This window comes from Durio zibethinus, chromosome 22 (genome assembly GCF_047325235.1).
Source record: "Durio zibethinus cultivar Kanyao isolate XHJ-2024 chromosome 22, ASM4732523v1, whole genome shotgun sequence".
Taxonomy (NCBI): domain Eukaryota; kingdom Viridiplantae; phylum Streptophyta; class Magnoliopsida; order Malvales; family Malvaceae; genus Durio; species Durio zibethinus.
The window spans coordinates 20295319-20309119 of record NC_143183.1 but is presented as its reverse complement, the minus strand read 5'-3'; the positions used below and the strand labels follow the sequence as shown (position 1 = coordinate 20309119).

Genomic DNA, 13801 nt, shown 5'->3' with positions numbered 1-13801 from the left:
TTAAAGCAAATGAAAATTTTTGTCACTTTATTTTTAATTTCATTGATTTTTAGATAAAAAATAACAAAGTTTAAATATATCACAAATTATTTTATTAATAAAACGATAGGTTTTCATCAATTAATAAAATATTATTTTGCATAAAAAATACAATGAAAATTTCAACAAATTAAAATAATTGATATAATTCAATAATGATTGGTACTAATGTGGTAATTTGATCTTAATCCAATTACTAATAAAACTCTATTAACAAAGTAAAAAGATTATCATATATCTAGTTAAAATATAATTAAATAATAATTATTTGATTATCAATAAAATCTTTTATTTGAAAAAGAGATTAATCAAATATTGTTTTTTAGTAAAAAAAAAACATCAATCAAATGCTCAAGCGTTTCATTAGTTAATTTTTGATAATTTTTTATTTATTGTATTAATTTATTAAATATATTTTAATTGAACATGAGATAAGCATAGTTATCAGAATTAGATTAAACTATCGGTCCAATTAGATGAACCAGTGAATCATGTTGAAATTGATTTAATTTTGTAATTAGATCAATTTTGTAATTAAAATATTTTAAACCGTTATAAACTTGCGGTTTACATAATAAATTAATAAATCGAATGGTTTTATTTTTTATCATACTGATTTAATACTAACTAATAAATTTAAATAAAATATGAAGAAAACACTTTAAATATTCAAAATAATATAATTAAACTCTTATACTACTACTTCATATAAATAAGCCTTTCAATTCTTATTTTCTATTATCAAAGCTCTTGCATTTTTATATTAATAATATTTTGACATATTTTGAGATATGTGGATAATAATATTGTAAAAAAACTTATACATATATAAAAATAAGCAAATTTCAAAAAAAGATGATCTAATAAAAATTTTTATTAATTGATACCATAATTAAAAATAATTATAAAATTAATAAAAAAATAAAATGTTAATAAAAATGATTAATTATTTGATAATGATAAAAAATAATTAATAAAAAATGTATATATATAATTAATAAAAAAATTCACATTCACATAAAAAATATAAAAATGATTTTAATTTATTTTTTACTAATTTTCATATAAATATAAATATTTATTTTTTATTAATTTTATATATAAATATTTCTTTTCTATTACGTAAAGATTAATTATTATATGCTAATAAATATAAATATTTATTTTTTATTACATAAAGATTAATTATTATATACTAATAAATAATTATTATTTATTACTTATTATTTATTATATTTATTAAAATATAAAATATGATTTTAATAAAATGTTAAGTAATTTCATTTATAACTAGTAATTAACTGTTTTATGAAATTTATATTTTAAAATTTATAATTTATGATATACCTTAAATTTTATAATTTTATAGTTGAATTATTAAACTATAATTTTAGTTAAAAATTTAAAATTTAAAATTTTAAAATATTTATATTTTTTATAATATTTTTTTATTAAACTAACAGTTAATCCATTGATTCGATAATTGAATCATTAACTCGATAACTCTAAACTTTGAATAGTTTAATGTCCGATCAGATTATGATAAATGGAGATAAATGATAATTATCTCATTTCACTTTAAATGATATTTTTTATGTAAAACAATTCATAAATTATTAAATAAAAAACTGATAACGCATTTTTTTGGCATTATTGAGTTACTAGCATTTTCTATTTACAAATTACTACTGCGACGGACTTTTTTTTTTTTTTTTGGAGTTTTTTTATACGGGGTACTAATTAGTAACGGCAATCAAATCCGTTTTCGATGGGTTTCGACCCGACCTGATTTTATGAAGTCGATTTTTTTTTTGAAATTCAGATTTCGAGTCGAGTCAAGTAATGTTATGAAACAATCGGGGTCGGATTGGATTCGAGTTTGCATAAAATCCGATCCGACCCGATATTATATAAAAAATTATTTTTAATTAATTATTTAATTTTTTATTTATATATATATTTATATAATCATATTTTTAAATATTTATATTTAAAAAATAATATTTTATATTTTAAAAAATAATATTTAATTAATTTCGAATCGAATCAGGTACGATTTATATAGTATCAGGTCGGGGTTGGGATCAGAGTAGGTATAAAAAAACAAAAAAAATTTGAATAGAATCAGATTTGAATTTAATACAGCATAAAGTCAGATCGAGTTCGAGGTGAGCAAAACTCAACCCGAATCCAACCCGATGCCAACACTAATACTTATATTGATTTTTAATTTTTGATTTTTTTTTAATTTTTAAGTGATTGACGACCTTAACGTATTTGCATGACACTTGACATGATTTGTCATAAGAAAAAAATGATTGAGATAATATTTTTGTGTATTTTTTAACTCTTAAATAAATTTAATAATTTAATAATTTATATTATAAAAAATATTAAAATTTATGTATTTATATTATATTTTATATAAAAATTAAATATTATAATTCATATTAATATAAAATATAAAATATATATTTTTTATTTTATTAAATTTATATATTTATTATTAAAATTTTAAATCATATAATTTTTATCTCGATTATTATATTATATTTTAAATTAAACGTATTGTTAAGTCAACAAAATATGCCAAAAAAAAAAAAGAATAACTATGAGAGAAAGGTTAGATTAAAAGTGCAGGGAGCATATGGAATTAGGGAATATATCACCTGTTTTGTTACATTTGTTACTGACGTGGCAATCAACGGCAGTCAAGGTATGGTGATGGCTGTCAATGATACATTTATAATTTTTTTTTGTGATAAAATTGTATTTTGAAAAACATTTTTTGTTATTAAATTAAAAATTGAAATTCCGCGTAACCGACACTAACCTAAAAGGCAATTTATTTTAATCAAATAAAAAAATTCCCCAAGTGAGAAAAATATATTGGGAATTTTGATTTATTTCCTTATAATTTTATTGCAATTAAATAGAAAATTCCAAAGGACAATAATTAAAACAGCTTCCATTGATGTGTAGATTCCCTTAGACGACAAAATCATACCATGTGGACCTTCTTTTCCTTTTCCTTTTCCTATTCCTTTTCCTTTCTTCTCTCCTTCGGCCGAACAGTGAAAATCCATAGAATCATCCCGTACACCCGATACCACACTAATACTCCAGCACAACCATCTATTTGTCATACTTTCTTCAACAAATTATCATCAGCGGTTAAAATTGTTTTAATATTTTGAACTTTTGTTTTAAGAGGTCTATAAATACATTTCTTTGGCGGACTCTCTCTTTCCCATCGCTTCGCTATCCTTTCTCTCACTGTATGAACTGTAACACTCTTATCTATTCTCTCTGCAGTTCTCAGAGTTGAGGTGAGGTGGATTCTGACTAAGCTTTTCTTTAACTTATTTATTTTTGTTTTTTAAACAAACTATTCTTTCTCTCTGTTTCTGTTCTATTTGAAGCTCTCAAGTTGAGCTGTCGAGTTAACTCTGTTTGGCTGGCTGGAAAAAGACGAGGAAAAAAAAAGGAAAATTAGATAACTTGATTTTGTGTTTTAAACCGTTATTTTCTCTTTCTACTAAAAGGTTTTAGTTCCTTTGAGTTTATTTCTTTAAGTTTAAATTATTTCACCTTTTTTTTTCTTTCCTTTTTGTTCAAAGCTGAAAATTATGGATTTTGAATCTCATTTTCTCTCACTTCCATTTCCTGTTTCTCAGCGGCCAAACAAGAAACTTTAAGAAACTGAGCCATCGTTAATTGACCGATCCAAGTCTCAACTCGGTGTTTATTTTTTTTTCTTTTTTCTTTTTCAACAGATTTTCAACGAGGATAGCAGCTGTAAGTCTCTGGAATGGGAGTTTTCAGATCCAAAATCAAATACTTAAGCAAAATTGAATTATAAAAATCGAGCTCTGAGTTATTGTAAAATTAAACTCTTAGCTCGTACTTTAAAATAATTTTATTCTGGATTGTTAATACCATGGCGATCGGGATATTAAACTCTGTTTTAGCAAAATCAGGGACGATTTCAGCCTCTGATCATAGCTCAGTAGTTTCAATGAACTTATTCGTGGCACTTCTTTGCGGGTGTATCGTGATCGGTCATTTACTTGAGGAGAACCGATGGATGAACGAGTCCATTACTGCCCTTGCGATTGTAAGTTTTAGTTTTGCATATATATATATATTTTTTGGGTAAAGAAAAAAAAAGCCATTAATTTTCCTGATTTTGATTTTTTTAATGGCAGGGGATATGCACTGGAGTTGTAATTTTGCTCACAACAGGTGGAAAAAGCTCACATCTTTTGGTTTTCAGTGAAGATTTGTTCTTTATTTATTTGCTTCCACCTATTATTTTTAATGCGGGGTGAGTTATTGATGTTTACATTTAATCTTTATTTATGTTTGTATTGCACAGTTGCACTTACTTTATGAGGAACATGATTTATTTTTGGTTATTATAAGTTAAAGTGCATTAATGGTATCCTTTTTTGGTTTTTTTAAAATGTGGGTTTTTACTTTCAATTTAATTTCGGATCATATGCTGGGATAATACTTAATACTAGTCTTCTTTACTGGAAGTGGCTAGACATTGACAATGATTGGTATTTTTCTTTGTACCAGATTCCAGGTGAAGAAGAAGCAATTTTTCCGCAACTTTATGACTATCATGCTGTTTGGAGCAATTGGTACTTTAATATCCTTTGGCATCATATCTGTAGGTATGTTTAATGGTTTGACAATAACCTTTGTATATACGTTTCATCTTATTATTGGGTGCAGAAGTTCAAAGGCTGGACACTGCATGCGTTGTCATGAACGACATGACATTGTAGTTGAAGGTGGATGGTTTATGAAATACATTGTTTTCAAATTATTAGTGAAAATTTGGAAAAGATGCTCCAACTTTTTAAGTTCTATAAAAGCGTGACCATAATCATTATGGGTCTAGTAAAACATGCACACAGGCACACATTATTGAATTGGCCATATCTCAGAGAGTAAGGTGTTATTTATCTGGTTAAAAGATTGTACATCATGATGATTGAATACTTGGAATATTCCCCTTATAATAACTACTTATTGCTAATTTTTATCCTACTATCTATTAATTTTTTCTTCTTTTGTTGTGACCTAGGTGCCGTACATTTTTTCAAGAAAATGAATATTGGTGATCTGAAGATAGGGGATTTTCTTGGTAATATTCATGCTGCTATCTCTTTTCCTATTTATTGTTGTATTTTATGTTTTAATCTTTTGCTAATTCTCCTCACTCTCATAACTTCAGCAATTGGGGCAATATTTTCTGCAACAGATTCTGTTTGCACTTTGCAAGTATGTATGTTTGAGATCTAGATTCCTGTTACGACTTTTAAAGGGCTGTTGTGCGGACCAATTTATCCTCTGCTTGTTCTTTCAGGTTCTTAATCAGGATGAGACACCTTTGTTGTACAGTCTAGTTTTTGGGGAGGGAGTTGTCAATGATGCCACATCAGTGGTTCTTTTCAATGCAATCCAGAGCTTTGACCTTTCTCATATCGACTCTACCATTGCTTTGCAGTTTGTTGGAAACTTTTTGTATTTATTTATTTTAAGTACTTTGCTGGGAGTTTTGGTGAGACTTTATTTCTCTTCTCAGTTTGACCATCCTTGATTGTGGTTGGATATTCCTCATGATCATTTTTGTTTATCTTCTACAGGCTGGACTGCTTAGTGCTTACATTATTAAAAAGCTCTATTTTGGAAGGTTTGTATATAAGTTCCATGTTCATAAGTTTGCCTCATTTAACTAGCTGAGGGTAAATTTAATTATCTGATAAATTCAAGGGATATAAAAAATGTAGAATAGTTAAGCTTTCTCAACCATAATTTTCAGTTGAACAGAATAAGATTATATCTCTGCTTAAGCAGTAAGCACTTGTTATGCTGTTAATATAATTAGTTATATATACTAGTAAATACTTGATGTTTTCCTTTTAACTCATATGTCACCTTCTTGGCCACAAAAAAAAATTTATGGTTACCTTCTGTCAGTTTTATGTAATAAATGAAGGCAGGGAGTTCGGGTTCTTTTAAGTTAGTGTCCTCATATCTTTCCTCTTCTTTCAAAATAGGCACTCAACTGATCGTGAGGTTGCTCTTATGATACTCATGGCTTACCTCTCATATATGCTGGCTGAAGTAAGGTTTCCCAGAACTTGTATGGCACCTCTTAGGTGACCATTTTTCTTTTGTTTTAAGTAAAAAAGGCAATCTAACCACAATGTTGGCACTATTGTCTTGCAGTTTTTCTATTTAAGTGCAATTCTCACTGTCTTCTTTTGTGGGATTGTTATGTCCCACTACACGTGGCATAATGTTACTGAAAGTTCAAGAGTGACAACTAAGTATGTTCAATATCCAAAATAGGTTATTTTGAACAGTTAAATCAGTTTTCCTCCTTTTTTTTTTAATCTTGGGAGAAAACTAGCCAACCTGTCATGTTATTGATATTTCATTGCTCCCTATTATTATTGCAGGCATGCTTTTGCTACTCTGTCCTTTGTTGCTGAGATCTTTATCTTCCTCTATGTTGGTATGGATGCTTTGGACATTGAGAAGTGGAGAGTTATTAGTGATAGGTGAGGTCTTAAGCTGTTTTTAGATCTTTGCTATTATCAAATGTCGAGTTAAGTTAATTTAAATCTTTTCTTATCAGCCCTGGAAAATCAGTTGGGGTGAGTGCAATTCTGTTGGGCTTGATTCTTGTTGGAAGAGCTGCCTTTGTTTTCCCCTTATCTTTCATATCCAACTTGACTAAGAAAGCTCCATATGAGAAAGTTGACTTGAAACAGCAAGTATGAGTTTCAAACCCTTCTGGCCTGTATATCTGGTGGTCCTGAATTGGATTGATGAATTCGTACATCTGTGTGGACATCTATTTTGCAGGTTACCATTTGGTGGGCCGGTCTTATGCGTGGTGCTGTATCAATGGCACTTGCATATAATCAGGTACAAGATTCAACTGATTTCTTCTTCTGTAGACCGTACAACATTAGATAATTTATGGATATCAGTAGTAGGATGTTTGGACACTCAAAAAAACTGCTAAATTAGCAGCATCACTTTGTTGTGTAGCCTTTAGCTTGAGATACTTGTTCTCCTTCTGGCCAGCAGTTAATGCTCCTCCTACATGCTTACCTAATGTCTGGGTTACAAAGTCCATTAGCAAATGGCCAACAGGCTGAAATTGATAGTTTTCAATTAATATTTTTATATCTATTTAAAGGTTGATCATGGTTTTCGTATTCCGTTAATTTAGTATGCCAAGTCGAGATGATTTTGACAGTGAAAATTCAGTACACTCGTATAGGTTGCAAGTTTTTTGCTAACTTCATGCCTTGCTGTAAATTTGCCAAGACTAAAAGAGAATAAAATGTGTAATCATGAGCTTAACTATTCATCTTCTGCAGTTCACCAGCTTAGGTCATACTCAGTTGCGAGGGAATGCAATGATGATAACCAGCACAATCACAGTTGTTCTTTTCAGCACAGTGGTAAGATACAAGTCATCCCTATCTTTGTCTCTGAAGTTTGATAATAATCTCTTACCTTTCCTCTCATACTTTCCGATCTTTCCCCATCGTCACTGTTTTCAAATTGCAGCATAGCAGCTATATATGTAATTATGTTCCTCAAAAACATGCAGGTTTTTGGATTGATGACTAAACCATTAGTTAGAATCTTACTTCCTTCACCAAAACATCTAACGAGAATGCTTTCTTCTGAATCATCTACTCCAAAATCATTCATTGTCCCACTTCTTGGCAATGGGCATGAACAAGAGGGTGATCACAGCAACGATATACCCCGTCCGACCAGCTTAAGAATGCTCTTGAGCACTCCTTCCCACACTGTGCACTATTATTGGAGAAAATTCGATGACGCCATCATGCGACCTGTATTCGGTGGTAGGGGTTTTGTTCCCATTGTTCCCGGATCACCCGCAGAACAAAATGGCCATCAATGGCAATGAAAGGAACTAGCAGAAGAAAATACTATACTAATTTTATAAAATTGTAGATAGGGCATGAAGCCGGCTTTTAGTGTGAAGTTTGCTAATATAAAAGAGAGTTTTGCAGGTTGATTATAACATCAATTTTGTCCAGCATTAGCTGCTTATGATTATTTGATTGTATTCCCATATTGTTTGTTGTCCCATTTGTGAGATTGTAATCTTGACATTGTGTTTGGTTTTTGTTCGTTTGTAAAAGGTTTCTATTGATTGTATTTTTTTTTTTCACAGTACTCTCTTCCTTCGTAATTTCTTTTTTAGTATGAACGTATCATAAATTAAAAATAATCTTATTCAATAATTAATTATCTTATATCAAAAAAATAATTAATATTTCTTTTAATTTTATCAATTTTTTAAAATGTAAACTAAATATAATAAAAAAATAATTATTTTCTTATCTTTTTTTATCGTAGCATGCTTTATCCCTTCTACCTTGACGAAAAAGTTTATACGTTTTAAGTTTAACAACTTGCAGCATATCTTTTAAGCTATAAGCAGGAGTAAGAATTTGAACCAAGTAAATCTTCTAGAGGACTGAAAATCTTATTTCTTCGACCATAGAAATATGTGACCATACAAATATTCAATATTAAAAATAAAAAAAATGCTCAACATTTAATCTAATAATCACATCAAGAAACTTTACTACTTGGAATGAAATTTAAAGTTTTAGTTAGCTATTATTTATTAAAATTTATGCTAGAGGGCCAGATAGCAAATATATATGAAATAAAATTGATGCTAGAAAGGAGTAGAGAGAATGGATGTAATTGAGGTGAATCGAATTAATATAGTGAGAAGTTTGAACTCAAGTTTGATTTTTAACTCGCGGTTTGATACTTAATTTGAATTTAATCGAATTTTATTTTTTTAGTTCGAGCTCGATTCATGATCGAAATTGAACTACTTGAATTCATTCGATTAAACTCAATTAATATATAAAAATAAACTCGATTCGTATACTCGATAAAAGTTTGATTATTTGTGCTCGAGCTCGAACTTGAATTCGAGATATTTTATTAATTAAAATAATAAAAATATAGTTAAATATAAAAGTTTGATTAAACTCACGAACTACTCGAATTGAATATAAAAATACTCGAATTCGATTCGATTAATGAATCGAGTTATTCGAGCTCAAACTCGACTCAATAATAATTGAATGAAATTCAAATTTTATTCTAATCAAATTTGAGTAATTTACGAATATTAATATATTATTTATACCCTTAACAGAGAACAACAATAATTGAAAACAAGAAAAAAAAAGTAATGTGACCCATCTATCACGTGTATATTTTAATCAATTAACTCAAAAAGTGATGTGGCATTTTGTTCGCTATATGGTATGTTTTGGTCGATAAATTGATCTATCATTACTCTTTTCATTTTAAAATATTTATTATATTGATTTTTATAAAATTAAAGTTTTATAATTTTTAATATTAAAAAATAAAAAAATTTAAAATATAAAAAATTAGATATTGAAAAGAAAAAAATTGATCTCATTGAATTTTGCTTTTTTTATTAATTATTTTTTTAATCTTTTGATTCTGAATTAAATTATTTAATTTATGATTCATGATTTTATGATATGTTATATGTGGATTTTCTTAATCATGGCATTAAATGGTTATGAGCATGGACATGGAGTACTTGCTAGTTTTGGTTATGAATCTTTTATAGTTTTGTTTTATTTTGGTAAGATCATGGTTATCAAATCAAAATGATAAAATTTTTTAGAATATTTTAAGGTATAAAAGAAATTGTGAATTTATAAGTCTTTTAAAAAAAAAACAAATATATATATTTTTATCATAAAATCATATTTTATGGTTCATATTCCATGATTACATTTTATTGACAAGATAATAATGCATGATTCATATTATTTGATTTATATAATGTTATTTCAACAAAGTATAAATATACTAACTAAGATAACTTCAATTCAATTGGAGAAGTTATGTAATTTTTTTTAACTAGTTAAAATGTTTTCTATTTGTTGGGTGAAAAAAATTTCATGTATTTTTATAATTTGGACACAAAATTTATAATATTGTGTGATTATATATGAAAATTTGACCCTTTTTAAATATACGAAACATGTTAGATATGACTTTAGTGTTCATGATTAAATAATTTTTAAGTATCCAAGAGTTGGAATGAAAATCTCAAAAGGAGACTATCAAAGGCATGAAGTTTACTAGTTTTGAGGGTGATTATATTTGGTATCATACTTATTAATATATATATATATATATTAAGTTTAAATAAAAGTTTTGAAACTTCTATAAGAATAAAATATTAAGATATAAAATATTTGTTAGTTATTTTTCTCTAAAGATAGATTTGGAGGCCTCCAATTTAAACAAAAAAAAAATCACCTAATAGCGAAAAGATAAATGAAATGATAACTTGATTAAATATATATATTATATTGATAATTGAATGGGATATTCTTTAAATAAAAAATGCATATTTACACATGGTGAGAATGATAAGAATCAAAAGAAATAAAACTCACCATCATGGTGTTGTAAGATTTTAAGTATAATTTTATAAGCAAATTATACAAGCTAATAAATTTAGTACACTTATTAAAGTAAAATCATAAAATGTCCTTAAAAAATCTTAAAAGGACTAAAATGACTTAGTTTATTCATTGAGTTTATTCAATTGTGTTAAAAGTATAATTGTATTAAAGATGTATAAAAGTATGAAAATATAATAGTTGAAATTTATGATCATAGAGTTGTAACCACAACTAATACCTAACTATTTCTTTAAAAGACAAGAATAAGGCAACAATGTCTATAGCATATAATTGATATGCAAAATGAAAATTTTGGACATATTAGTTTGAAATGATTATATTAAAGATTTAATTTCAAGTGGGGTAATTACCATAAAAGAAAATTAAATTCTAAGATATTTAGTTAGTAGTACTACAAATAGAATTGATTTAAACCCTTACTATAAGACACTAATAATGAGAATCTAACTTGGAATTAGTAACCTCTAATTATAAAGTTTAATGGGTAAAAATAAGTTATTGTTATGTGTATATTAAGCATTAATAAAATTCGTTCAACTTTTAGAAATTAGTGTGATCCATTGCATGATAATGATGAGTTTTTATACTCTTAATGGATTTTATTATTTAAATGTCTAAAGCAATAGAGACGTAATAGAAATTATACTTATATAAACATAAAAATGGTGCCACTTCAACAAGAAAAAGTAAGGTCTCACTTATAAATGTTTATGAATACGCTAAGTACATGACCATAATAAAGCTAAAGTAGCTATAAACGTTTAATAGAATAATAAATAAGTGTTATATGTGTTATATCTTTAATTTTAATACTATGAGTTGAGATTTAATTTGCAGATACTTTCAACTTCTTTAAAATTCTAAGATATATATGCTAATTAAAAGTTTAAATCGAGAAATATCTTCTTATATTCATAATATTTATTTGTATGAAAGGTTAAAAATTAACTACCAACATTCTAAATTAGTAAGGGATTATTGTAATTTAGCATTTGGTGCATTCCACATTGGATAGAAAGATTTAATTATTGATAAATAATATTAATTTTTGTATTAATTTTATTCATATTTTAAATAATTATGTTTGAACAAAAGTAATTATCTTATAACAAATTGTCATAACTATTTGAATATTAATAGATTATTATTCATAAAGGTAATGATTATAGAAAAGGTCATAACCATTTGAATAAAAGTTTATCCTCATTCATTATAAATAAATATTTCAGTATAACTATTTTCATTATTTTTTATTGGAGAATTTGAGATTTTATTGTATCTTAGAAGCTCAAAGTCTGAGTGTTCTACATGCTTCAAAATCAAAATTCTTTTCTATTATTTCTATTATCTTATTTATTTATTTCTAAAATACGTAACAAACTTACTTCTTTAATGCTTCTGATTGGCTTGATCGTTAGCCCTTTAAACAAGAAAAAAAAAATCATGATGATAGAATATTTGAAAGGGAGGAAAATGAACACAAGTAAGACTAACTCTCTAATTTCATGAAAAAATATTCAATAGCTTTTTTTTTAATGGACGAATTTGCTTCTAAGGAATGCAAAAACACTAGCACTCAATCTTATCCTAAGACAGATTCATGGAAGGAAGGGATTTATTGTTGCTTTTAGGATTAGGATGGGTCACCTGCAACAGTACAATAGGCTAAGTGAATTGGCCTTGACCTCATTGCAATTGGCTACAAGGTGTCATTCTTTTTAATAGCTCACTCTTCTATCTTCCACACATGCACGCCAAGCTCAACCTAACCTTTTAACAATTCCAATGCAAATCTCTCATTGATTAAAATCGATTGCACTTGGAACATCTTGAATGATTATCAAATACTATGCACACACACTTAAAATGAGTTGTAATAATAACTAGAAAAATGCATGTGCATTGATAAGGGTAAAATTTTTTTGTTTTGTCATTTTTATCTGTCGCATATTTTTTAAAAAATTTATCTAATTAAAAAAAAATAATAAAAATGACATGCGAATATCTTAATTAGTCTTTTTTCATAAAATTTATCTTATAAAAATAATAAATAAAAAAAGTAAAAAAAAAAGGAAAATGTAAAAAAAAAGTCACAATAAATTCTACCTTGACACCATATATGGAATTTAAAATATCAATTTCTTAAATTAAAATAAATATGATAAGAGGGATATTATAGTAATTTTGGTAAATAATTGTGAGAGGGCACTTTTGTAATTATAGTTACAAGAGTATTATAGTAACTTTGACCAATTATGGTGAAAGAAACATTTCAGTAATTTTGTTAAAAGGGGTATTATAGTAATTTTTAGTTGATTATAGAAAGATAGACATTATAGTCAATTTGGATACGCTCATTTAATTGTCAATCAACTAGAAAGCATTATAATCATTTCTAAAGGGATTACTTTCATATAATTGTATAAATGTTAAAATTGAATACATAATTATGAAGTAATAAAAATAATATTTTTGTAATTATGATAAGAGGGTAATGTAGTAATTTTGATGAATTATCGTATGAGAGGTATTTTTATAATTATGGAAGAAAAACTGTTATAGTAATTTTGAGTAATGATGGTAGGAGCGCATTTTCTTATGGTTATTGGAGCATTATGGTAACTTTGACCAATTATGGTAAAGGGGTATTATAGTAATTATGTTAAGAGTAGTATTATAATAATTTTAGTTAATCATAAAAATAGGGGTATTACAATCAATTTGGATGCATGTAATCTAGTTGTCAAGTAATTAAAAGGATGTTATGATTATTTCTAAGGGGATCAGTTTCATATTATTGCATAGATGTTAAAATTTAATACGTAATTATAAAGCAATCAAAAGAATATTTTTAAAATTATATTTAGAGGGTATTATAGTAATTTTGACCTATTAGCCTTGAATTGATCCTTATTTTGAAATGATAAAATATTAAGCTAAATAAGATTGATCAAGATTTTAAAAAAGATTTATTTAGTACATGTTTTTAAGTTTGATTATTTTGATACTAAATAAACAATATGATTTTTAAAGTTTAAACAAACCTTTTTTTTATGTTTTTCTTATTTCTTAAATCAAAATTATCTTTAAACATGATTTATTTGAGCTTAAATGAAAGTTCAATTATTATTTTTAAAGTGAACTTATTCATTTTGGACTCAATACAATTTTTTGATAATATTGGTTTT

The 13801-nt window shown here is 26.5% G+C and overlaps 1 protein-coding gene across 2 annotated transcripts; it reads left to right on the top strand.

Moving 5' to 3' along the window:
• The first annotated feature begins 3291 nt into the window (after nucleotides 1-3291).
• Nucleotides 3292-8268, top strand: LOC111306809 (sodium/hydrogen exchanger 1-like). 2 transcript variants are annotated; one of them, XM_022904749.2, is made up of 15 exons: nucleotides 3292-3368; nucleotides 3816-4156; nucleotides 4248-4366; nucleotides 4624-4721; nucleotides 5138-5197; nucleotides 5288-5334; nucleotides 5420-5614; nucleotides 5700-5746; nucleotides 6114-6180; nucleotides 6286-6386; nucleotides 6519-6620; nucleotides 6698-6836; nucleotides 6928-6990; nucleotides 7452-7535; nucleotides 7688-8268. In XM_022904749.2, exons 2-15 carry the CDS (start codon nucleotides 3980-3982, stop codon nucleotides 8012-8014), a joined length of 1626 nt encoding a protein of 541 aa, XP_022760484.2. In that variant the 5' UTR covers nucleotides 3292-3368; nucleotides 3816-3979; the 3' UTR covers nucleotides 8015-8268. The 2 variants fall into 2 exon arrangements, with proteins under 2 accessions (XP_022760484.2, XP_089607505.1); XM_089751379.1 differs by having other exon boundaries at nucleotides 5138-5334.
• Nucleotides 8269-13801: the final 5533 nt, after the last annotated feature.

Coding starts and splice junctions, on each gene's coding strand:
- LOC111306809 (XM_089751379.1), top strand. CDS start 3,980: ATGGCGATCGGGATATTAAACTCTGTTTTAGCAAAATCAGGGACGATT. Junction 4,367..4,623: donor CCTATTATTTTTAATGCGGG/GTGAGTTATTGA, acceptor TCTTTGTACCAG/ATTCCAGGTGAAGAAGAAGC. Junction 5,615..5,699: donor GTACTTTGCTGGGAGTTTTG/GTGAGACTTTAT, acceptor TATCTTCTACAG/GCTGGACTGCTTAGTGCTTA.